At 40.2% G+C, this 27,384-nt stretch overlaps 1 protein-coding gene across 12 annotated transcripts in view; it reads right to left on the bottom strand.

Moving 5' to 3' along the window:
- The window catches only part of LOC149229371 (galactolipid galactosyltransferase SFR2, chloroplastic-like), a 99,107-nt gene that overhangs the window by 69,824 nt on the left and 1,899 nt on the right, over positions 1-27,384 (bottom strand). For all 12 annotated transcript variants that reach the window (XM_089378583.1, XM_089378587.1, XM_089378585.1 and 9 more), the window contains 7 exons: positions 26,688-27,312; positions 26,434-26,572; positions 26,110-26,276; positions 10,510-10,719; positions 8,878-9,052; positions 8,517-8,750; positions 8,232-8,381 (listed from right to left, as the gene is read on the bottom strand). In XM_089378583.1, coding sequence (XP_089234709.1) covers positions 8,232-8,381; positions 8,517-8,750; positions 8,878-9,052; positions 10,510-10,719; positions 26,110-26,276; positions 26,434-26,572; positions 26,688-27,312 — 1,700 coding nt within the window. The remainder of the gene's footprint in view (positions 1-8,231; positions 8,382-8,516; positions 8,751-8,877; positions 9,053-10,509; positions 10,720-26,109; positions 26,277-26,433; positions 26,573-26,687; positions 27,313-27,384) is intronic.

Raw genomic sequence — 27,384 nt, 5'->3', positions numbered from 1 at the left:
TTTTCAACCTTGAACTATAGGTTTGGGTCAGCTTCACTTCTTATAAAACCTAGCTTCATAAGATAGCTATTCATCCTCTCATACCAAGCCCTAGGGACTTGCTTCAACCCATAGGGGGCTTTCTTCAACCTACATACATGTGTCTTTCGATCTTGAACTTCGAACCCCTCAGGTTGCTCTACATAGACTTCCTCCTTAAGCGAGCCATGCAAGAAAGAAATTTTGACATCCATTTGGTGTAGGTTCCATCCTTGAGAGGCAACAAGAGAAATGATGGATCAAATAGTGGTGTATCGGGCAATTGGTGCAAATATCTCATCATAGTCCACTCCTTCCTTTTGAGAGAAGCCTCGAGCAACGAACCTGGCCTTGAATTTTTCAGCACTCCCATCAGCTCCATGTTTGATTTTGTAAAGCCATTTTGAAGTGACCACTGACCCGTCCTTGGGTCTAGGAACCACACCCCAGACATCATTCTTCATGATCGATTCATATTCCTCATTCATCGCATCCTTTCATACTTGGTGCTTCGCGACTTCTTCAAACGTACATGGCTCAAATTGAACAATGGTACGCATAGCAGCTAAGTACCCTTGGTACATGTTCAGCTTCTTGCTTTCATGAAATGTCCCCCTTGGTGCAACATGTCTTTCAGCAACTTTGAGAGTATCTTTGAGCCACAACGGTCTTTTCCTTGAGGTACAGGGCTCACTAAGAGGTGGATCAATGGGATCCATCGGGCATTGGATATTCTGTCGAAGATTCATCTTTCTTTCCTATATCATCATCATTGTCTTTCCTAGGGATAGGAAGATCTCTGACTTTCCCAAGGGCAGAATCTTCATCGAAGGTGACATCATGACTTATTTCCACTTCTCTTTGACCAGGCACATAGATTCTATATGTGTTTGAAGTTCACTTTAGCCCATAAAAGTTCCTTTCTTCCCAGATGCATCTAGCTTGTTTCTTTTCTCTTTCGGCATATGAAAATATGTGGGACAACCAAAAATTCTAAAATGAGAAACATCAGGTTTCTTAACGGTGAAAACTTCTTCGAGTGTCTTAAAGTCCAATGCTTGATGCGGACACCTATTTTGAACATATACAGTAGTGTTGGCAGCTTCTCCCCATAAGAACTTTGGTAGGCCTTGGTCATGAAGCATAGCATGGGTAGCTTCTATGATTGTTCGATTCTTCCTTTCGGCAACTCCATTTTGCTAAGGATTATATGCAGTAGTGGTCTCCTTCTTAATGCCAACTTCTCTACAATAGTCATTGAATTCATTTGACTCATATTCGATTCCATTATCGGTCCTCAATATTTTGACCTTCTTCCCTGTTTGATTTTCGACCAAGGCTTTGAAAGAGCGAAATGATTTGAACACTTCGTCCTTCTTCTTCAATAAATAGATCCATGTTTTGCAAGAGAAGTTATCCACAAAAATTGCATAGTACAAGTATCCTCCCAAAGATGTTACGGACAACATACCTAATAGATCAGAATGAACCAACTGAAGAATATCGTGACAGGAATGGTCCCCTTGTATGTTTTCCAGCTGCACAACCCTGACAAACTCCTTCATGATCTATGTTGAATTCGGGCATACCTGTGACCATCTTCCTTACATCAGGTAAGGCTTTGTAATGAAGGTGAGCAAATCTTCAGTGCCATAATTCGGATTGAAGAGAAGTATCGCAAGTCATAGCTCCCAAAGGACTTCCTCCAACCTGATAGAGACCTTCAACTCTTAATCCCAGTGTAAATGCATCTTTCAGGTTCCTTCGCCAAACACGTACCTTCCCATCAACGAATGTTACCTTGAAGCCTTTATCTTCCATCGCAAAAATAAATACCATGTTCTTTTTCAAATCAGGTACATAAAATACTTCTTGTAGATGAAGGATTTGACCTTGATTCAAGTGAAGAGTGACAGTGCCAATCCCTTTTACGGGTTAGGTGGCATTGTCTACAAGAATGATCTCCAAATTTGTCTTCTTTTCAACCAAATTTGAGAGGGCCTCCTTGTACCTAGTGAAGTGCCTTGAGGCACCACTATCAATCAACCAATTATCCAAAGTGTCTGGAGGAGAGGCAGTGGTGAGGGCAGAAATAAGATAAAATTATTTTTGCTTATCTACAACATTAGTTTCCTCATACCTGGAGTTTCTCGACCTTTTGGGAGGACAACCATTTCCATATCTAGCAGCGAGAGCATTCCTCTTTCCTTTGTTGTTGAACTTGTTGTTTCTTTGATTGCCATTGCCTTTGTAATTGTTGTGGTTGTTGTTGTCATCATCCCTTGGAGTATCCTTCTTGTGAGGACACTCTCTAGCATAGTGGCCAAACCTGTTGCAATTGAAGCATCTTCCTTTTCTTCCTTCTTTGAATTCCGAATTAAATAATTGACCTTGCCTTCTTGGACCAGCATTGTTCTTCCTTTTAAGCATGAGTGGAGAAAGTGATAGGATTATTTCCATTTTAAGGCTTATCTCTTTCCATCATCCTTATTTCTTCTTGAGTGCATCTAGCCAATAATTCATCAAAACCCGGAATCCTGTCATTGTTGAGGATGGTGGTGTTAAACACATCCCATTCTCTTGTAAGACCTCCAAGTGCAATAAGAGTGAGCTCCCTATCACCAACAACTTCTCCAATAGATAGGAGATCATTCTTGATTTCGGTAATCCTCATGAAGTAGGATTGAATGGACTCTCCTCTATCCATCTTGGTGTCTTTCAACTTGTTCTTAAGAAAGAGGACTTGATTTGTATTGTTTACTTTGAACATCCCAACCAGTTTGTCATACATCTCCTCAGATGTTTCCAAACTAGAAATATAGGCAACCAAAGGGTTGTGAATGGAATCTACAATAATTTTCTTAGTTTTGACCTGACCCTTCTTGTACTTTGTTTCTACAGCAGCAGGCACATTTGAAGGAGGCTCCCCCACTCTTCCTTTTACATAGTCCATAGCATCATTCTCTTCCAAAGTCAAATACAGAGACATTTTCCATGCATGATAGTCAAATTTGTCCTTGAGTTTGTCCTCGGATTTGAAGTATGATGTATTCGTCATTGAAGCTAGCTCAAAATTCTTGTCTCCAACAACTTTCCTTAGTGATTGTTTTTCTCACTCTTGCTTGGGCTTTGTCCTCACCTAGCCTCTGATACCATGCTAATTTTAGATAACAATGGTATGTTCTATGCTTAGCACAATTTACTTTAATGTTCCTTTAGCAGTCCAATAACAATTTCCAACTATTTCCAGTAGCAATCACATTAACCATTAATCACATTGACAGTAAATGTAGATAGAACATAAAACAAGATGCAAAAGACAAGCCAAGACAAGAGGACACGAGATTTTGCGGATGTCAGGGAAAAACCCCAATGTGGGAAAAACCCTTTGATCAAATCTTCCTATTATTATTCAATAGTTCAGTAGAGAGAGAGTATGGTTTGTAGATTTCTGTGGTGTGGTTTTTGAGAGACTGAATTCGAATATTCCACAGTGTTCATCTTTTATTCATCGATGTTTCGAGTCTAGACCAAGACTCATCATTAGCCCAATACAAAGTCAAATCAACCCTGTCAAATTTTGCAGTCAAACTTCAACCCTAACCAAAAAGTCAACGTTGATCAAAACAACAGTCAAACACCTCCTTTGAAGCTCAGTCAAAGGCAGTCAAATTCGGCCTCCAACAGTGGTCAACATCAACCCAAAACAGTCACAAAAACTCTGGTCAAACTCGATCAACACATGTCAAACTGCCTAGAAAACTTTGATTCTTGTGTCAGTCAATGCGGCCTAAGGAAATCGGAATTTTCCTTCAAAACCACAGTGAAAACTCGTCAAAACAGCCTCTGTCAACACTGGTCAAACTGTCTGAAATTCCACAATTTTGGTTATGTGATTTAGCCCAGAAATGTTGTCCTCCTAGACGCACGTGTGAGAAAGAAAGAGAAGCTCCCCAAGCTGTACAAACCAATCTGATGAAGAGAAAGAGAAGAATGTGTGAGTGATGGATGTCCAAATGAGGTGTGAGGTCTCTTCTATTTATACACTTTGTTGTGGGTGAAGAGACACATCCATTGGGCTTCTTGTGCCTACATAATGATGAACCTGACTTGAACAATTTGCACATGTGAGGGAATAAATTCAAAATCACACTTATGCTTGTCCGAATGAGAGGATCTTTATATCAATCTTGGACCTCTCGAAAACAGTAATCCAATGCAATCATCATCTCCATCAAATGAGTTGTCCCAAGGTGGAATTTGGCCCTAGTTGCCAATTTTAACACTCACTGATGCTGCTCATCAAAAGGCCAAATAACAAGAAAATCTCACTAGTCGTCTACTTTGCCTGAAAATGTTGCTAGGTGACTCCACATGCTCCTCAACATCTCTCAAGATTTGTTCAACCCATCTCGGCCTCCTCTTAGTAGAGCTAAAAGGAGCCTCTCACTCCTCCTGATCGAGAGGTTATGTCCCTATTGCTAGTGTTATTGGTCCTTGCTCAACCTTAGGAGCCTTTTGTTCCTGATCCTCTACCCCTTTTGGCTCTATATCATGAGATCTCCTAAAGGTCCTACCCTCCTCGAATCTAACATTCCCACTAAAAATGACTCTCCTCTGTCTTAGAATGTAGACCCTATAAGCCTTTGAGACCTCCCTGTAACCAACAAAAATTCTCTTCTATGATAAAGGCTTCAGCGTAGTCCTCTTCTCTGTAGAAATGTAGACATAAACTACACTGCCAAAGATGCGCAAATGACTCACCTTTGGTCTCACTCTTGTACAGTGTAAACATCTCCTCAAGAGTGTTGTCCTCCAATGCTCTGTGAGGACCTCTAGATTGGAGTGTGCTTCGAGAGTTGATTCGTGGGGGCCGCTCCCCGCAGCCCTAGAAAGTAAAGTTGCATAGGTATTCCAACTCAAATTCGATAGGAAGTGCAACAGACAAATAGAACACCTCAAGGAGTTGCTTTAACTCAGGATCAACAATGATACCTAGCTCAATAGGAAGAAGACTTCTATGGCACTTAAATCAGTAGAGGCATAATACATGGCAGCCAAGACTGTAATTGTGAGGGCCATCTAGTTTCGCAAGTTACTTGCAGGATTGTTTATCAAGGATTGGACCCCACAATCGTTTACTATGATAATCAAAGTTCTATCAAACTCTTTGAGAATTTGGTGTTTCATGACAGGTCCAAACACAAAGAGATTACAAATCACTTCATACAAGAGATGAGTCAGAAAGAAGCAATAGTGATCTAGTATATTCCCATAAGATCAACAGGTAGCTAATATTTCAACCAAACCTTTGGCATAGATTAGACTTGGATTGGTGCTGAATTTCTTCCTCGCTAGGGAAGGTTGAGAAATGTAGCTCAAGTAGAGAACTTCTTGCACATGTTCCAATGTGAATGTGCAAGAAGTGGCTATTTCATTTGTCACCACCTTGGAAAGGTTATCACTAATTCTCTCCTGTGATATGACTTGAAAAATAAAATATAATGTTTTGAAGTTAGATTAGTCTTAGCAATCTATAGAAATATTTTAGAAGTTCTAGAATATTAGTGACTTAGATTAGGATTTAATCTTAGCCATGCATCTCAATATTGAAATAGGTAGCGGCTAAAATTGAGGAGATTAGTTGTTTCTCTCAAATCATAAATAGACCAAGATGAAAAGGTCATAGTCATGAAAAGAGAGCAAAAGTGCTGGAAGAGGGCAGTGTGCATTCAAACAGGAGAAGAGCAGATTACTAAAACGACCCGCAAAATACCAATAGGCCATACAGGTTGTACCACTATTGTAGCCATCTCTTCCTTATGCACAGGCCGTACACTGTCAGATCTGAACATACACCTTCAGATCTGGCTGTACATGTTCTATAGTTGCTTAAGTATATTTCAGTGTTGAGAGTAGAGAGAGAAAGCAGTCTGTCATCCAAGAAAGGCAGTAACAGAGCAGATTGTACTGCTATAACTGTACCCTCCTTTACCCAGCCCATACACTTCTGCTTGAAGTGATTTAATGACCATACAGCCGCTGATTAGAAGCAGGCTACAGAGTTCACCTTGTAAGCTTTTATGAAAGAAATGAAAAGACGATTAGGAGGAGAAATCCCTGTGTATGTATTTTATTTCTTCCACTGTTCATTTTTCAGCCGTTTGTGTGATTGATGAAACGTTCAGAAATTTAATTTTTTAATGTTAAGCAAATCTGCTTTGAGTTATTTGATGAGAGAACCTTAGGACAACAGTTGCCTAGGCTTGAAAAGTTTACAAGGGCTTAGTTCAGTCACCCAGTGCTTAATCTGGTATTGGAAAGAATGGCCACTCACATCTCAAAACAATGGATCATACCCCAAAAACGGATAAAGAAGCGAAACATGAAGTTACTCAAATCTACCTTGAAGACACTAAAATACTTTGTACAAATCCTTTGAAAGAGTAGTTTTTTTCTTCCTACTTGTGGAAGTGGCAACTGGGGCAGTCTCATACTCGCATGACACAGGGTCAATTCCATCTGCCACTATAACCACTAGTTGCACCACACCTGCCCCTAACATGGACACAAGTAAGTCCATAGTTTTAAAAACCGGCAGGCATGAACCAGAAACAGGTCAAACCAGCCGGTTCATTAGGCAACCGGGTCGAACCGGGCAAAAAACCTGGTTTAAGGGCTGACTTTGCCAAAAAATCACAAAAACTGTACCAAACCAGATGGTTTATGAAGGAATCGCACGGTTTTCCCATAAGCCAGCCGGTTCCTTCATAAACCAGCCGGTTTATTGCCAGGCCAACTACGGATCCCACAGAATGCAGTTTTGTGAGTTTGGATGCTATTTTGAGGGAAATTTGGGGTTGTTTCCCTCCAAAAATAACCCGTCTAGAAAAAGCATGCCTCCCCTCTCATTTGCCTCTCACATATCAAGCCTAGCAACACTAGCAATCAATGGGAATGTTAAAGGAATTCATGGTTTGGGGGTTTGCAATGTTTCCACTTGATTCTATCATGCATGAGGGTATAAGATTGGTGTTTAATCAAGAGCATGAAGCCCTTTAAGAACCTTGATGTTGGTGGCATTAGTTTTTTAACTTTGTTGATGTTGGTGGTATTGATTGTTGAACTCCTCTACCATGGCCTTAACAAGAATATACCCTTCACTCAAAGGAAAATAATTGGTTAGGGATGCTAAGCTTTTTCTGACACATTATAAGGCTGAGGAGATGAACCCTTCACTCAAACCAAAATCACTAGTTAAGCATATTAAACTTCAATTTCTATCATATTATATGGTTGAGCAATCCAAGTCTGAAGACTTTGAGCAAGACGATGTTTATGTATCTCTTGCTGATGATCCCATTTTTAGTAGCGCTGAATCAATGATGAGTTTCACGAGTGATAATATTGATCAGTGATTTGTAGTTTTGATATCTATTTTTCCTGTTACTACTACCACTACTGCTAAGGTTGCATAGGAGTTTTAAGAGTCCTCAAACACTTAGCCAGATTATTTATGTAGCTCATGTTGATGATCCCTTGTCTAGTTCTGGTGATGAGTTTGATCATCATGAGGAGTGATCAAGTTGATCACTGATATGTAGACTTGTAGTAGTCCAGTGACCCGATAGCTTATAACATGGTTTTTGGACTCTAGAGACCATTTAGAGCCTCATTGATTATGTATTATGTTGTTGATATGTATTGCACTCAGTGCCAATTTGATATATTCACCTTTACCTGGTATATAGATTAACAAACTTTGCATATTTAATCTCTATTGGTTTGGAATCATGGTTTTAAATCTTAAAAATAGTTTTTTTCATTAAAAACTAATTATTTCATGTATTTTTTTGAAGACCGGTTCATTGAGATCTGACCAGTCCCAGTTTGACCGGTTCCGGTTTGAAACCTGGTTTGATAGGTGGACCGGTCCGGTCACCGGTTCTGGTTTTAAAACTATGGGTAAGTCAGGGTTTGAACCAAGGACCTTACAAATTTAACATGCGTTTCCAAGTGATCTACAACCCAGAGGCTGTTTGAAAGAGTGATTAAGATATCAAACACAAACTATATTTTTTGAGTGCTGTATTTTGATATAAAATGTTATACTGCCAACCTTACGAATTACATTTTTCACAATAAGAACCATCAATGCTTTTAATTTAGCTCGTTCTCTTGACCATTACAGCAACTTGAACTGCTGTCCTTACCTCAGAGAAGAGATAATAGGATGGTCGAGTAATTTGTTGCAGGTTGTTATCAGAGTCTATAGCAGCAAGGCCAAACTTGAACCTATGCTCATTTTCAGATTCCCAGTTGTCTGACAAAGCCCAAAAGCAGTAACCTTTAACAGGTACACCCTACAAATGTTAAAAATCCTTGTTAAGAATGAATGTAAATAAATTACAGTCTTGGAAATAATACTTGCTTCAACCAATTACGTGTTTTCCATAAACAACAGATGAAAACTAGTCCAGCAAGAGAATATCAAACACCTTATTCATGGCTGCTTTTACAGCAAGGAGATGTTCCAGAATATATGGCTTCCGAAGGAGGTCAGAGGCATCAGCAACACCATTTTCAGTAATGATGAAAGGAACATTAAAATTTTTATAGCGGTTGTGGAAGTCAAGGAGTAGTCGATATAATCCATCTGGGTATATGCATCTTCCTGATTCACTGTATTCCTCGTTCTCAACTAGTTTCAACCCAGCAGATGAAATGAATTCCTGAGCAACAAGAAAAATAGTTTCTGATTATGCTTGTAGCAAAATTATAAATCAAACGCTTTGCAGGTTTTCAGTTTTAACATTCAAAACAAAACTATGCATTAGCAAGGTTGTGTGCAATATAAACCTGCCCATGGTAGTTTATTCCTAAGAAGTCCAGCTTGCTGAAGACATGATCTACATAGCCAAAGCATGCAATCCAATTGCTGAACTCGACTGTGGTAATATCAAAGAAGCCATATGGTCGCATGAAAGAAGTATGATGCGCAATGCCAACACTTACTTTTCTTGATGCCTTTTCTCTGTGAAGAACAGGCACAACATACAGTACAATTTAGTCAAAGTTTAACTGCCAATCTTTCCTCGCTCTTAAAACGATAAGTGTGCTGATTGTTACTTATTTGCCAACGTGATTTTATCATAATCAAAACATGGATATCATGTTATCATGCATTTTATTTCCTAGGTCCTCAACTAATAATAGCCAGAGTTTATGGCTGCAAGGGAAGAGGAAATTTGGAAGACAGAGTGGAAGTGAAAAGAGTGGTCTACCATCCATACGTTAGCCTGAGAAATAAGGAAGCAATTGAATGCACAAAATGTTAAATGAGAGAGGTGGAAAAGAATGTAACAAAATAGCATGGCCCTAGTTGGCCAAGGAACCCCTCATAAACAAAATTTGAAATTCAGAATTGAAACCAACAAGAAACAATTAATCCATAAAGCTGATAATACTTTACAGATTTTTGCAATCACAAGGTTAAATGTCAGAGTAGCTGTACTTCTTTAGTATATGTTTTTCTAAAATACATCATGAAAAATGAAACTTTCTGTTCCATACTCAACAATATTTTTCAACCAAGCTTAGGCATGCCTCTATTTTCAAATAAGCATGAAATATTTCTCAACATGTTTGCCTCTTGAGTCTCGACTCTCCAAGCATGTGAGATTCAATGATTGAAATTCTAGGCAAAGTAGACATGAATTGAAAAGTTATGACTAGATTTCTATGGATAACAAAACAATATTCAGAGCATAACCTGAGCATGGCATTGTGCAGGTAGTAAGATGATTATTCCCTTAGCCAAACTGCCCACATAATTTGTGCACGAAAATAATATGCATTTCCATTGACAATTATGACAAATCCACCAAATTTAAACTGTCACAAGTGCAAAATCAGATGTCTATTCCTCAATTTGAGGAAAAAGAATACCTCCCAAAAATGAAGAGGATGAGAGGAATGATTAATGAAAGATTTCCTACGCAAAAGTGACCCAACCTATCAGATTACCATCTAACTAATTCTTACTAGGATCAAGGTAATAATTACAATAAATTCTTCTGCTGCTGTTTTTTGGCCTTGAAATAGCATTAAAACAATTCTGTATCATGGTGTTTAGCTGTAACTATTTCAATGATAAATTGATAATGATGTAAAAGATCAAATGCAAACAAAAAAACAAATTTGACCAAGGAACAGGTTGGGCACCAACTGAAATTAGTGCTTATGGGGCATAAATAAACAGCTGGGAGGGACTGGAATGAATTATGGTACTAATCTACATAAATGTGTAGCGACAATCAACAAGAATATTAATGACTACAAGAGAAAATTTGTGTTACAGACTCTTAAGAGAGCCTATCACTAAAGATAAAAACTCACAAAATTGTGGTCACATACAAACTTGGGATCAGTAGGAATCAGTTTTCCTTATTTTTTTCTTCTCTTTGCTAGAAAGCATGATTTGGTACCCACCCTGTATCATGTATAATATCATAAGCTTTTATATGAGCTGTTAACATTCTGTCCATTGTGCTTCTGTAAACTCTTTGATGTAAAGCAGTTGCAGCAACTTGGAATAGGTTGGCCGGGACACCACAACAATATTCAGTCAAAGCAAATAAATGTGGCTCATTGAATGTTATCCAGTAATCCACCAGGTCATAGAACCTGTCTACCATTAGCCTGCACACAGTTTTCCAAACATAAATTTATCAACATATTTCATTTCAAAGTTAAGCGGAAAAATGGGTAAATCTGCACAATATAAGTTTACCACACATACATTTACTCTCATTTTTGAAATAATGATACCGTGAATATTTGGTAAAGCAGCTCCAGACAGTTGACATAAGACCAAACAGCATGTGTGCATATAATGATGCATGTTGATCCCACGCCTTTTATATATTTTAACATTATGTTTTTGAATGCTTATTGGGACAAAATCGCATGCATTTTTAAAAGAGACACATCACTGCAGAGGATTGTGTAAGAAAATCTACAGTTCAAATCACATTTATGTTAAACACTTATCTAGCTCTATCTTTCACTTAAAGTCTACATTCTGTGTGATAACCATGCAAACAGACCAACGTGTTTGCTACAACACTCCACAGGAAAATTGATCAACATAACAGTATCATGCCCATGTAAAGGTGAAAAATAAATATACATTTTTTCAAAAAAAACCTTAGAAGCAAACCCAATGGATGCTTCCACACATTCATGGATGGCATCCCTAGTAAACCCACCTGTTACACCAAATTCTGCATGGGGTGTCAAAGGACCATTTTTCACAACACTCGATAGGATGAAACCTATGTAAATTCTATGAACCAGTTTGCAAATCATGGGCATTATTATGGTAAAAGTTAAAACAGTTCTCTTTAGTGCTACCCTTATGGTTTATCAAACCTAAGTTGCATGAAACAGTGAAATGTCTACAAGTTTCCAAACCAGAAATGCCTGAAAATGTGACTCCCCAAAATGGATATGTAGGGGAGGCATAATAATAATATATATATATATATACAAGAAATAGGGGAGACACAGTATGTAATGTCCTAGGGTAGTTTTTTTCCCTAGGGTTCCTCTGTTTGCTAGGGTTACAATCAATCCACAAGATCATACAACAACAGTATTCACTTATTCAATAGTAGACAGCATTGAAAATGCACAAAATTTCCACAGCAATAAATATCTCCAGCAGTGATATGATTCTAGCAATAGATTACTTCAACCATTAAAACATAATCCTGATTTCAAGATCAATATTTAGTTCTTCAACCAATTCCACTGTGACTATGCTAATTTAACTTGTGTTAAAATTGGCAACTAGGGCCAAATTCCACATGGGTCATCTTACTAATGGCAGCTGATATTTTTCTTGGATCCCTCACATCGAGAGGTGTAGGATTGATCTAAAGATCATCCAATTCCAACAAGTATTCATGGAGATATGAATTTATTATTGTTATGGAACAATTCGTCAAGGTCGGCCAGCAACCAAATAAACCCACTTGTGCTCAACGTTTTAGTATAAATAGAGGTGGCCTTCAAATCATTTCACACACTCACTCTTGTGATCTCTCTTCATTTTGTTTTGATTTGATGAAGATGAGATCTAGAGGGAGTGCCCTATGTGATACGCTGCCCTAATAGAAGATGCCCTAGAAGCTGTCATGGACAAGGTTCTACGCTGCCCTAAACGTGACCTTCCTACACAGCAAGAATAAGCCTAAATGATGCCCTAACGCTGCCCTAACAAACTGTTCTAGGACGCAGTTTAAAGAGGGTTCTTATGTGCCCTGACTGCTGTAAATGCAAGCCCTAGCCGCAGTCCTATTGGGAGGACTATAGCCTTAACCTAGCCGCTGATAATGGAAAGACTTGGCCGCAGTTCTAGGAGATCTCTAGCAGTCAAAGAGAGCCACCATACGCTGCCTAAAAGGTTCCTCATCCACTGTCCAAACACTCAGTCTAATCCACAATTTCAAAGAGGCATCTATCTGCCCTAGCCACAGTGAAAGTTGAAGGTTACAGCCATAGAAATAAAGGGTCTCTAGCAGCGGTCATTTATGCTACAAACCGCAGTCCAAGTAGGGCCAATACTGCCCTAGTCTCAGCCCTCAAGGAGGTCATCTTGGCCACAATTGGAGAGGACCCTATCAGCCAAAGGATGAAGTTTAAGAGGTCCATAACTCTGTAAGGAAGGAACCCTTAGACGCTGTAAGGAAAGTCAGATCTAAGTCACATTGCTGTAGATGACAGCGTGACACATTTGAGATCTGTTCTGGGCATGACTGTGCAGCAATAAGGCTGATTGGTAGACATTGTTCTTCAAGGGTAATAGCTGGGTACTGTATGACAACCTTGCTTGCTGCTGGGCTAGGCCGCAGGCCATAGCCAGCAGCATATTGTGTTAAGGGTTGCACAAGGATAAGGACTGAAGGTTGATGTGACTACTTGTGTGGTCAGCATGTTAGACAGCATGGTTAGTTGCAGCAGTTGGATGCAGCATGGTATTAGAGACAGCAGCGAAGTGCAGCATAGTAATGATTGGGTGCAGCTCGGTGATGGGAGCAGCACAGTGATAAGAGCAGCTCCGTGATTGGGTGCAGCACAGTGACGGATGCAGCATGATGATGAGGTGCAGCACAGTGATGTGCAGCATGGTGATGGAATCACCTTGGAGGATCAGTTGAAGCAGTTTTCCTTCACCTGAGTTCAGATCAGCTACCTCATTTGTTATCTTCTTAAAGAAGATCTCTGCTCTCATTATGACAAGTCAAAATGTTGACTTCTGATGTATATGTACTATCTCTCTCTTTGCTGAACTATTGAAGAATATATAAAAATTGATCAAGGATTTCATTCATTGGGGTTTGTCCCTGGCTGGCGCCACATCTTGTGTCCTCTTATCTTGACTTGTCTTCTGCTACTTATGTTTATGTTCTATCTGCAGTTTACTTTAATGCTGATGTGATTGCTAATCTGGAAAAGATATTAAGCTAACTGTGAAAATTGAATTAAATTGCTCTAAGCATAGAACATACCTAAACTTAACATGGTATCAAAGTTGAGGTGAAGACAAGCCCAAGCAAGAGTGAAAGAGCAATCACCGAAGGCAGTTGGGAAAGGACAAAAGGATCAATGGATTCCTCATCCCTCTTCTAATTCACCAAGGGTGAAGTCGAAGCAGAGAATATTATCTGAATGGCGTAGCGGGAGTTTCTGATGGCCTACCTGAAGATCACTTCTATGGGAAGTCCGGATCTAAGGGTGGAAGGAAAGGCAGATGCCTTGGTTGAAATAAATTCGGCCATTATGCGAAGGAGTGTCCGACTGGGAGGGACACATCACTTGATCAAAGGAATGACAAGTAATGCAGGTCATCAAGGAAAACGGTCGACTCTTCAAAGAAAACAAGGAACCCCAGGTATGAAGAATCAAACTTGTATTGGCCCTCTCCTTCATATTCTTTGGGAATATGGCTTATTGATTATAGTGCTTCAAGGCACTTCATCAGATAGAAGGGTGCTCTCTCTAATTTGGTAGAGATGGAAACAATCGTGGGATTATACTTGGAGTCCAAGCCACCTATCCCGGAAAGGGTGTAGGGAATGTTACCCCTAAATTGAATTAGGGTAACTCGATTCATTTGCACGAATGTCTTTTATGAACCTGATCGCAAAAAGAACCAGGTGTCCATTTTGGCAATGGAAGTCAAAGGTTTTAGGGTGACATTCATCGATGGAAAGGTACGTGTTTGAAAATAGAATTTTCAAAGATGCTTTTACTCATGGGTTCAAGGTTAGCAATTTGAATCAAGTTGCAGGAAGTCCATTGAGGACCATGTCAGTTGACACATAGCACCGAAGGTTTGTGAGTCAGATGATGACAGGGATGCCTGAATTCAAAAGGAGCATGAAGGTACATGTCTAAGATGTACCGAAGTAAAATCTTACAAGGGGACCATTCCCGTCATGTAGCAGGTCCACAGCTTTGGAACAACCCGAGAGGTTTAAGATTCATGACCGGGAATCTCATATGTGCAGGTGGAAGCCTCTATGGCTTGAAGAAAACACCCTGGTCTTAGTATGAGAGGATTGATAGTTGTCTGATGAAGCTGAGATTCACTAGGAGTGAAGCCGATCCAAACCATTGCTTGAAGGTTGTGGATGATAGAACTCTCATACCGGCACCTTCTGAGGACGACCTTTTCTGACAGGTGTAGACCCTCTCATTTGCAGAAGTAAGAGGGAGTTGGATTCCGGATGTGGAATGGTAAACTGCAAGCCCGTGACTACCTCAAGGATCTTAACTTTCAGAAGTTATATGGTGATGATGCCAGACCAGATTTGGGAAATGCCTCTGAGTTTCATAAACTCATTTGCATTGATGTTCTTGGTGAACTTCTGTCTAGATATATGTTTTGCAGTTAGCATGGTGAGCTCATATTTGGTTGAGACTCACTAGATTGGTGCCGAGAATCTTCTGAGATATCTTCGAGCACAATCTCTCATGGATTGAGATACACTGCCGGAAATATGTAGCTGCTAGATTATTTGAATGTTGACTAAGCAGGCAGTGTGGAGGATCGCTAGAGCACTTCTCAATGCTGGTTCTCTTTGGATTCTGTGTCGATATCATGGATGAGCAGGAAGCAGAAGTCGATTGCTATAAGCACCGTCGAAACCGAATACATAGCTACGAGTATGATCTTGTGTGAGGCTTCATAGTTGTGGAAGCTATTCAGTGAACTGTTTGTACACATGATGAATACCACTGTGATTCTCTGTGACAACCAGGGTAGGATTTGATTGTTGAGGAATGCTGTATTTGATGATTGCTCCAGCAGATACACATCAGATACTACCTTATCTAGGATATGGTAAGTCGATGAGCTAGGAGGCTCCATCGCATTGAGACTGATGTACAGGTCACAAACATTTTGCCAAAGCCCTGGTGGAAAAGTCAAATCTGTGACTTTCCCGAACGACTTGGAGTCGTTGAGAGACCTTATAAGGGTCCTGCATGTTGCATGTATTGAGCTCTAGGAGCGCTCTGGGGGATTGGGGTACTTACTGGAGCGACATACGACCAAAGAGCGACTCACCCTCCTCTGGTGGTGCGTTATGTACAGGGTCAAAGGTTCAACCTTCCCCTATGATACCCCGTGGCGACTTTGGGACAGGATGATTAGTTCTCCTGTGGCGACTGTTGGACAGGATGATTCATTCTCCTATGGGACAGGATGATTAGTTCTCTTGTCGAGGCATCCTACCCATGTAGTCTGGGACTCATGGGAAGTACCTCTCATCTGATCAATGAGCAAGGAAATGGGGTTAGGGACCATAGTAGTACTATCGATGGACGCATCGTTGTATCTACTGTACTCCCTATGCTAGGATGACCTCCATTGATCTGGGATCAATGAAACTGATCTGGGATCAGTATGAGTGGTTTGAGACACTCTCTTGTGATATTGATCTGGGATTAATAAAACTGACTTCGAGTCAGTAAGAGTGATACGACACACTCTCTTCAGATGAAACTGACTTCGGGTCAGTAGAGAATGGTATGAGACATTCTCGATCAATTCTTCTTCTTCATGGTTCTAAGCATAGCAGAGAAGAGAAGAGCATAGCAGTGCAGGGCACTGATGGCAGAGATAGTACAATCAGTACAATCAGATATATGGATCAACAGATGGAGTTATCCCTAGTTGAGAGGGAGTGTTAAAATTGGAAACTAGGGCCAAATTCCATGTGGGTCATCTTATTTATGGCAGCTGATATTTTTCTTGGATCCCTCTCATCGAGAGGTGTAGGATTGATCCAAAGATCATTCGATTCTGACAACTAAACATGGAGATATGAATTTATTAGTGTTGTGGGGCAATTCGTCAAGGTCAACCAGCAACCAAATAAACCCACTTTTGCTCAACGTTTTAGTATAAATAGAGGTGGCCTTCAAGTCATTTCACACACTCACTCTTGTGATCTCTCTTCACTTTGTTTTGGGTTTGATGAAGATGAGATCTAGAGGGAGTGCCCTAGGTGATATGCTGCCCTAATAGAAGATGCCCTAGAAGCTGTCATTGACAAGGTTCTACGCTACCCTAAACGTGACCTTCCTACACAGCAAGAATAAGCCTAAATGATGCCCTAACGCTTCCCTAACAAACTGTTCTAGGACATAGTTTAAAGAGGGTGCTTATGTGCCTTGACTGCTGTAAATGCAAGCCCTAGCCGCAGTCCTATTGGGAGGACTATAGCCTTAACCTAGCCGTTGATAATGGAAAGACTTGGCCGCAGTTCTAGGAGATTCTCTAGCAGTCAAAGAGAGCCACCATACGCTACCTAAAAGGTTCCTTATCCATTGTCCAAACAATCAGTCTAATCGCAGTTTCAAAGAGGCATCTAACTACCCTAGCCGTAATGAAAGTTCAAGGTTACAGTGATAGAAATAAAGGGTCTCTAGCAGCGGTCATTTGTGCTACAAACCGCAGTCCAAGTAGGGCCAATACTGCCCTACTCTCAGCCCTAAAGGAGGTCATCTTAGTCGCAATTGGAGAGGACTCTATCAGCCAAAGGATGAAGTTTAAGAGGTCCATAACTCTATAAGGAAGGAACCCTTAGACGTTGTAAGGAAAGTCAGATCTAAGTCAAATTGTTGTAGATGACAGTGTCACATTTGAGATCTGTTCTGGGCATGACTGTGCAGCAATAAGGCTGATTGGTAGACATTGTTGTTCAAGGGTAATAGTTGGGTACTGTATGACAACCTTGCTTGCTGCTGGGCTAGGCCGCAGGTCATAGCCAGCATCATATTGTGTTAAGGGTTGCACAAGGATAAGGACTGGAGGTTGATGTGACTACTTGTGTGGTCAGCATGTTAGACATCATGGTTAGATGCAGCAGTTGGATGCAACATGGTATTAGAGACAGCAATGAAGTGCAGCATAGTAATGATTGGGTGCAGCGCGATGATGGGAGCAACACAATGATAGGAGCAACTCCTTGATTAGGCACAGTGACAGATGCAGCATGATGATGAGGAGCAACATGATGATGAGGTGCAACATAGTGATGGGTGCAGCATGGTGATGGAATCACCTTGGAGGATCAGTTGAAGCAGTTTGCCTTCACCTGAGTTTAGATCAACTATCTCATGTGTCATCTTCTTAAAGAAGATCTCTGCTCTCATTATGACAAGTCAAAATGTTGACCTCTGATGTATATGTACTATCTCTCTCTCTCTGTTGAACTATTGAAGAATATATAAGAAGAATTGATCAAGGGTTCCCCACATTGGGGTTTTTCCCTGGCTAGCACCACATCTTGTTTCCTCTCCTTCTCTTCTGCGACTTATGTTTATGTTCTATCTGCAGTTTACTTTAATGTTGATGTGATTGCTAATCTGGAAAAGATATTGAGCTAACTGTGAAAATTGAATTAAATTGCTCTAAGCATAGAACATACCTAAACTTAACATGGTATCAAAGATGAGGTGAAGACAAAGCCCAAGCAAGAGTGAAAGAGCATCACCGAAGACAGTTAGGAAAGGACAAAAGGATCAATGGATTCCTCATCCCTCTTCTAATTCACCAAGGGTGAAGTTGAAGCAGAGAATATTATCAGAATGGCGTAGCGAGAGTTTCTGATGGCCTACGTGAAGATCACTTCTATGGGAAGTCCGGATCTAAGGGTGGAAGGAAAGGCAGATGCCTTGGTTGAAATAAATTCGACCATTATGCGAAGGAGTGTCTGACTGGCAGGGACACATCACTTGATCAAAGGAATGACAAGTAATGCAGGGCATCAAGGAAAACGGCCAACTCTTCAGAGAAAACAAGGAACCACAGGTATGAAGAATCAAATGTTGTTTCTGATAAGATAAAGAAGTGTTATCTTGTATTGGCCCTCTCCTTCAAATTCTTTGGGAATCTGGCTTATTGATTATAGTGCTTCAAGGCACTTCACCGGATAGAAGGGTGTTCTTTCTAATTTGATAGAGATGGAAACAATCGTGGGATTATACTTGGAGTCAAGGTCACCTATCCCGAAAAGGGTGTAGGGAATGTTACCCCTAAATTGAATGAGGGTAACTCGATTCATTTGCAAGAATCTCTTTTATTTACCTGATCGCAAAAAGAACCAAGTGTCCATTTTGGCAATGGAAGTCAAAGGTTTCAAGGTGACATTCATCGATGGAAAGGTGCGTGTTCGAAAATAGAATTTTCTAAGATGCTTTTACTCATGGGTTCAGGGTTACCAGTTTGAATCAAGTTGCAGGAAGTCCATTAAGGACCATGTCAGTTGACACATAGCATTGGAGGTCTATGAGACAGAGGATGACAGGGATGCCTGAATTCAAAAGGAGCATGAAGGTACATGTCTAAGATGTACTGAAGGAAAATCTTACAAGGGGACCATTCCCCTCATGTAGCAGGTCCACAGGTTTGGAACAACCCAGGAGGTTTGAGATTCATGACCGGGAAGAAAGCCCTCTATGGCTTGAAGCAAACACCCCAGGTTTAGTATGAGAGGATTGATAATTGTCTGATGCAGCGGAGATTCACTAGGAGTGAAGTCGATCCAAACCATTGCTTGAAGGTTGTGGATGATAGAACTCTCATACCGGCACCTTCTGAGGACGACCTATTTCTGACAAGTGCAGACCCTCTCATTTGCAGAAGTAAGAGGGAGTTGGATTTCGGATGTGGAATGGCAAACTGCAAGCCCGTGACTACCTTGAGGATCTTAACTTTCAGAAGTTATATGGTGATGATGCCGAACCAGATTTGGGAAATGCCTCTGATTTTCATAAACTCATTTGCATTGATGGTCTTGGTGAACTTTCGTCCGGATATATGTTTTGCAGTTAGCATGGTGAGCTCATATTTGGTTGAGACTCACTGGATTGGTGCCAAGAGAGCACGGTCTCTCATGGATTGAGATACACTGTCGAAAATATGTAGCTGCTTGATTATTCAAATGTTGACTGGTTCTCTTTGGATTTTGCTTCGATATCATGGATGAGCAGGAAGCAGAAGTCAGTTGCTATAAGCACCACCGAGACCGAATACATAGCTACGAATATGATCTCATGTGAAGCTTCCTAGTTGTGGAAGCTCTTCGGTGAACTGTTTGTACACATGATGAATACCACTGTGATTCTCTGTGACAACCAGGGGGGGTTTGATTGTTGAGAAATCCTGTATTCGCTGATTGCTCCAACAGATAGACATCAAATACTACCTTATCTAGGATATGGTAAGTCGATGAGCTAAGAGGCTCCATCGCATTAAGACTGATGTACAGGTCGTAGACATTTTGCAAAGCTGCTGGGGAAAGGTCAAATCTATGACTTTCCCGAACGACTTGGAGTCATTGAGAGACCTTCTTAGAAGGGTCCTACATGTTGCATGCATTGAGCTCTAGGAGCTCTGGGGGGCCTTAGGGTACTTACTAGAGTGACATACGACCACAAAGCGACTCACTCTCCCCTAGTGGTGCGCTATGTACAGAGTGAAAGGTTCAACCTTCCCCTATGATACCCCATGGTGACTTTGGGACAGGATGATTAGTTCTCCTGTGGGCCAGGATGATTAGTTCTCCTGTGGCGACTGTTGAACAGGATGATTCGTTCTCCTGTGGGATAGGATGATTAGTTCTCTTGTCGAGGTATCCTACCTATGCAATCTGGGACTCATGGGAAGTACCTCTCATCTGAGCAATGAGCAGGGAAATGGGGTTAGGGACCATAGTAGTACTATCGATGGATGCATCATTGTATCTACCGTACTCCATATGCTAAGATAACCTCCATTGATCTGGGATCAATGAAACTGATCTGGGATCAATATGAGTGGTTTGAGACACTCTCCTGTGATATTGATCTGGGATCAATAAAACTGACTTTGGGTCAGTACGAGTGATATGACACTCTCTTCAGATGAAACTGACTTCAGGTCAGTAGAAAATGGTATGAGACATTCTCGATCAATTCCTCTTCTTCATGGTTCTGAGCAGAGCAGAGCAAAGCAGTGCAGGGCACTGATGGTAGAGATAGTACAGTCGGACATATGGATCAGCAGATAGAGTTCTCCCTAGTTGAGAGGGAATGTTAAAATTGGCAACTAGGGCCAAACTCCATGTCGGTCATCTTATTAATGGCAACTGATATTTTTCTTGGATCCCTATCATCGAAAGGTGCAAGATTGATCTAAATATCATCTGATTCTGACAAGTACTCATGGAGATATGAATTTATTAGTGTTATGGGACAATTCGTCAAGATCAGCCAACAACCAAATAAACCCACTTGTGCTCAACATTTTAGTATAAATAAAGGTGGCCTTCAAGTCATTTCACACACTCACTCTTGTGATCTCTCTTCATTTTGTTTTGGGTTTGATGAAGATGAGATCTAGAGGGAGTGCCCTAGGTGATACACTACCCTAATAGAAGATGCCTTAGAAGCTGTCATGGACAAGGTTCTACACTGCCCTAAACGTGATCTTCCTACACAGCAAGAATAAGCCTAAATGATGCCCTAACGTTGCCCTAACAAACTGTTCTAGGACGTAGTTTAAAGAGGGTTCTTATGTGCCCTGACTGCTGTAAATGCAAGCCCTAGCCGCAGTCCTATTGGGAGGACTATAGCCTTAACCTAGCCACTGATAATGGAAAGACTTGGCCGCAGTTCTAGGAGATCTCTAGCAGTCAAAGAGAGCCACCATACGCTACCTAAAAGGTTCCTCATCCACTGTCCAAACACTTGGTCTAATCCGCAGTTTCAAAGAGGCATCTATCTACCCTAGCCACAGTGAAAGTTGAAGGTTACAGCCATAGAAATAAAGGGTCTCTAGCAGCGGTCATTTATGCTACAAACCGCAATCCAAGTAGGGCCAATACTGCCCTAGTCTCAGCCCTCAAGGAGGTCATCTTGGCCACAATTGGAAAGGACCCTATTAGCGAAAGGATGAAGTTTAAGAGGTCCATAACTTTGTAAGGAAGGAACCCTTAGACATTGTAAGGAAAGTCAGATCTAAGTCACATTGTTGTAGATGACAGCATGACACATTTGAGATTTGTTCTGGGCATGACTGTGCAGCAATAAAGTTGATTGGTAGACATTGTTGTTCAAGGGTAATAGTTGGGTACTGTATGACAACCTTGCTTGCTGCTGGGCCAGGCCGCAGGACATAGCCAGCAACATATTTTGTTAAGGGTTGCACAAGGATAAGGACTGAAGGTTAATGTGACTACTTGTGTGGTCAACGTGTTAGACAGCATGGTTAGATACAGCAGTTGGATGCAGCATGGTATTAGAGACAGCAGTGAAGTGCAGCATAGTAATGATTGGGTGCAGCTCGGTGATGGGAGCAGCACAGTGATAAGAGCAGCTCCGTGATTCGGTGCAGCACAGTGACGGCTGCACCATGATGATGAGCAACAGCATGATGATGAGGTGCAGCACAGGGATGGGTGCAGCATGGTGATGGAATCACCTTGGAGGATTAGTTGAAGCAGTTTGCCTTCACCTAAGTTCAAATCAGCTACCTCATGTGTCATCTTCTTAAAGAAGATCTCTGCTCTCATTATGACAAGTCAAAATGTTGACTTCTGATGTACATGTACTATCTCTCTCTCTCTGTTGAACTATTGAAGAATATATAAGAAGAATTGATCAAGGGTTTCCCCACATTGGGGTTTGTCCCTGGCTGGCGCCACATCTTGTGCCCTCTTATCTTGGCTTGTCTTCTGCGACTTATGTTTATGTTCTATCTGGAGTTTACTTTAATGCTGATATGATTGCTAATCTGGAAAAGATATTGAGCTAACTGTGAAAATTGAATTAATTGCTCTAAGCATAGAACATACCTAAACTTAACAACTTGCTATTAAAAATTGGCAGCCAATAATGCACTGTAACGACTCATTGTCAACTTGTTGCTCTCAAGGGAAGCATGTAGCAGTCCTAGCCAATTCCACAACTTCAACTGTCCTTTTCTACCGACGTGTAGCAGTCCTGGCCAATTCCACGACTCCAACTATCCTTTTCTTCCTTGCCTGAGTTAGTGTTTGTTGTTCTACACTTGCTGCTACCAGGGGTTCGACAACCTGTCCTTACCCTTATCAGTCTGCAGCCATCAGCCCTGCGGCTACCTCAGGATCAGTGTTGCGAACATCACGATTTAATCGTGATTTTTTAACTGTCGATAAAATTGCCGGATTTTTATGGTGTTTTTTTATTTCGAAAAATTCTTGAAAAAATCGTGATTTTTTGGAAAAACTCGCGATTCAACAAGAAAAAATCGTAAGACTCCAGGATAGCGTGTTTTAAAAGCGAATTCATGGTTTTTAATTGTCATTTTTAGCAGACAGCAAACTTGTTTGAGAGCTGAGGAGGAGAGGAAGGCGACTACTAGGGCAAAGGAGGAAAAAAACAGAAGATTTTAACATCCCAAGCAAGAGAAATTCGTGTTTGGAGTCTGGACTCATGATATGAGATACATTATTATATTTTTTGTTGATATTTTGAGGCTGAGTTGGGACTCAGGAGTCCGGACTTACTATTCGGGATATGATTCACTGTTATGTGTGATATAGCACTAGAAATGATATTACACATCTTATATATTAGTTCTTTTATCATATTTATGTGTCAATGTATTTATTTTATGTTGTAGATGCTTTAGATATTAAAAAAAAATTGAAAAAAAATGAATATTTTTGTATTTTCCGATTTTTTCCCAATTTTTACCGATTGTTTCCTGGTTTTTATGATTTTTTCCAATTTTTTCCCTCGCCGATTTAATCCCGATCACGATTTTCGCAACATTGATCAAAACAACTCACTCACTTTTGAAAGTGAAATTCCAAATGTCTTAGGGGTGAAGGAAAATTCCTAAAGCGCGAGCTTACAAAAAAGCTCAACACTGCTAGTCCAAGATGTCCAAGTAAGACATGTTGAAGTAGAAATGCGAACAGACTAAGAGGAGGTTCAAGCCCAACAAATCCCAAGGATTTTTAGTGAAAAATGAGTGTGAATGCCCAAGAGTTAGTGAAATTTTAGATAATTCAAAAAGTGAATGTTGGTGCCTTTGAATGTATATAACAACAACGCCTCAAAATGAAATTAGTGTTGGAGTAAAAATGAACATCAACCTTTCACCATATGATTCAGATCACAACCTTATTTAAAGATCTTGTACTTACGAGGATTATTATGACAAAAAAAACTGACTGCATGTATCATCCATCCATGATACTCAGCATTGTAAAATGAAGTATTAAACAAGTTTGCTGATGTAATTCTTGACCAAGACAGTATATCATCCATCCATCATATTCATCATTGCAAAATGAAGTATTAAACAAGTTTGCTGATGTAATTCTTGACCAAGACAGAGATACGATTGTTGTTCCTTCAGATCATAATTTAAATGCAAATTTGAATTCCAGTCCACAACCATGAATGCAGTTCCTCGAAAATTGCAAAGACGTTATACCAGACAGTAAACAGCCTTTAGTGATAGTTTTAATAGTTTTAACAAATGTGTGATAACATTAGGTATGCATATGTTCAAATCTTTAGACTACCTAGCATTTGGACAAGAAAGAAATATGTAAACTGATCTTAGGAGCAGAAAGACAAGAGCTCATTCACCATCAGATAATGCTCAAAGAACGAATTAAGTTACTGTTGTTTAGTACCCGATCATTGTGAAGCAGGGGTACCCAAACCCAGGGGTAGCGTTCTTGTACCCGTACCCGATTCACGCACCTCAGCACCAGAAACCGGTTCGGGTTCTTCTCATACGCACCCTTCCAAACCCGGTTCAGGTACGGAGAACCCGATACTCTGAAAATTAAAAATGGGCTCTTTCTTTTTGACAGGTACTCAGTACCCCATAGAAGGGTGCGTGGTTCCCCGAAAACGGTTACTTGGAGGGTACGTCTACTTAGTCAGGGTACAAGTAGGGTCCTTTCAAGAGATGGGACCAATACATAGATGATGTTGCATGTGTGGACGAGGAGATACAACCATATGGTCTTATTGAGCTACCTCCAGTTGCTTGGATGAGCAGGAGCCTGCAGGTGAGAGTGATCCCTCCCTAGAGAGCCTGTTGATTGATGAGCTTAGTGATGTTGATCATGATGATATGGATGCTGATGAGTGACGACATGGCTTGAGGAAGCCAAATCAGTTATCTTGAGACTTGTTCATTGTTTAGTTTCACTTTTTTTAAGAATTTTCTATTTCATGTGTGGAAATTCCTTAAGGCAAATTTTGAATGTAGTATGACAATGGAGTCCTTGACATATAATATATATCTATTATATTCTATTATATATATATATATATATATATATATAAGCTATAATATAGTATATACCCTCAACGAACCCACACACCCTGTTTCAAAAAGTGACATACCCATCCCCCGTCTCCATACCCAAACCCAAACCCACGTTTCCTGGCAACTTACTTGTTCATCAATTATCAATGTCCCGTGGCGGAAAAGTATTGGCGAACGGTTGTAAACGTCACTTAGACATGGAAATTAGAGGTTAACCCTATCATTGACACGAGGGGATCTGATGGAGAAGCATTTAAGTTCATGACAGTCAAAGAACAAGTCGAGTTCACAGTTAACCACCTTGATCGTCAGGGGTAGCTAGACCAGGGGCATAAAGGATATTTCTCTGTTGGTTGTGTGCAGGTGCTTCCTGTTCATTTCAAAAAGAAGCAGTTTATTAGGCAATATATAGCAAACTACAGTCATGTCAGAAAAGTTTGTCAATGTTATATTATTGCTATCAGGTCATAAGATCTTGTCAACATTTTATGCATCATGGACTAATAGGACAGAGTTGCAAACCAGATAATACTGTGGAAAGTTGATTCAAACCTCTTGCGGGAATCCGTAGACAACATGTGCACTAAACTGGAAGTCTATGTATGTCTTTGTACCCACACGAATTGATGTAGAAAGATGCACACCAAATATTTAATATAGTGGAAAAACATATAAAGCTTAGGATATATTGAATTTAAAAAGAAGATGGGAACATGTATTGCAGTTGATGACATGATGTTGCTTTTATAATAAGGGTATAATTAGCAGTTACTGTACTTCGAATTAGGCAGATATCCATATTAGCAAGTCTTGTGTGAAGTAAAAGATACTATTATTAGTTAAGCTTCAAAAGCGGACAAAGCTAGGGTTAGCAAGCAGTTTCTTCGCTGTAAATATCATAACTTAAGCATAGAGGGAATCTTCGGAGTTCATTCTCTTTCACTCCATCAATCTCCTGATTTGCGTATGTATGGTGGTGAACCCTGCACAAGTTTTGGTTCAAAGCTGCATAACAGTCACAAGACTGCCTTTTCCTCCATTTCTTTCAACAAAAACATACATTAGATAGCTGTAATGGTTCTCGGTCATCTCACAAAGAATATGTACAAAGGAATCCTACAAACAATATATTCCATCTATCAAACAGGCCACTATTATAAGTTACCTTTCATATTGGAGTAGGTTAATAGCTTTACCTTGTATACTGTAAAAAGTAATCAATAGTTTTGTCCTCCATCCAACCACCATAAGCACACGCCCATGTAGGTAGAGATTGATGGAAAAGAGTCAGCATCACCCGCAATCCATACGCACGAACTCTTTCAATTTTGCATCTGTATCGATCTAGTGCTGTTCTATTGATCTAGAGCAGAAGACAAAGTAGAAGTAATTCAAATTAATACAAGACTAGGAATAGCAAATCCGACATGATAACAAATACAGAGTTAATATAGATAAATACATTCAAAGATAAATCAAATTTGCAATAAGGCTATCCTTTTCGTCCTACAGAAACTCACAGTCTTCTCAAAACCACCAAGGGGTTCTTCTGGCATTATTATGTTCCAATCAATACTCATGCGAAAAACTGTAGCATTCGTTTCTTTAGCTAAATGCAGCTCTCGGTCTGGATCAGACCAGGAGCAAGGCTTTTCCTCTCTGCGTGAATCAATAAATGAGAGATCAACTTGAACTTTTAATAATCTAGATAGAAATATAAGAATGAAACAACAGTATAAAGAACACTGGAGCAGTTCCAGTTCAGTAAACTTACAAACAAGTAAGTTTTGCCTGAGAAGCCACTCCTTTCTGTTCATCTGTAACATTTTCCAATCCCTTCATCAACCTTTTAGGAGTTGAATCCAACAGTTTCTCCCCCTTTTCCGCAATACTACCATGAAGCTCAAGATGCTGATCAGAACATTTATGCAGGTCTTTTGGATCATCCAAATCTATGTTTTCTACCTCTGATTTGCCATGGCCCGCTACAGAAGGAAATCTGGAAACTTGTTCTCGAGACCACTGTTCTCTTTCTCCCATTTTCTCATAATTTAAAAGTTCCCACTCCTCCAATGGCATTTCATAGAAATCCTTATTCTGTCGTCCACCTTCCTTGATTTGATGGTGTTCTGATAGATTTTTTGTGGATAGTGTTGATGAAATTTCCATGTTTTGACCACCATATCCACCTTTACTCTCTCTGTCTTCGCCTAATTGCTGGTTACTTCTGACTTGCAAATCAGTTTGTGCTTCAGACAAAATCGATTGGTTAAAATCTTTGGGTTCTGGTTTTATCTCCTTCGGATAATCACCATACTCGGCTGCAAACTTAAGACATGCATCTTCTTCTAGAAGAGCAGAAGCAGTTGAAATGGCAAAGAAAAAGCCGTCGTCATCCACTGCCATGGTCAAAAATGTTAAAAATGGGACGAGTGCTTTGGCATAAAAGAAATTCTTCAATTCTTCAAACA

This window comes from Pinus tabuliformis, chromosome J (genome assembly GCF_031772625.1).
Source record: "Pinus tabuliformis cultivar Carrire ecotype Pingquan chromosome J, CPIR1, whole genome shotgun sequence".
NCBI classification, from domain to species: Eukaryota; Viridiplantae; Streptophyta; class Pinopsida; order Pinales; family Pinaceae; genus Pinus; species Pinus tabuliformis.
This window is presented reverse-complemented; position numbering and strand designations above follow the sequence as displayed.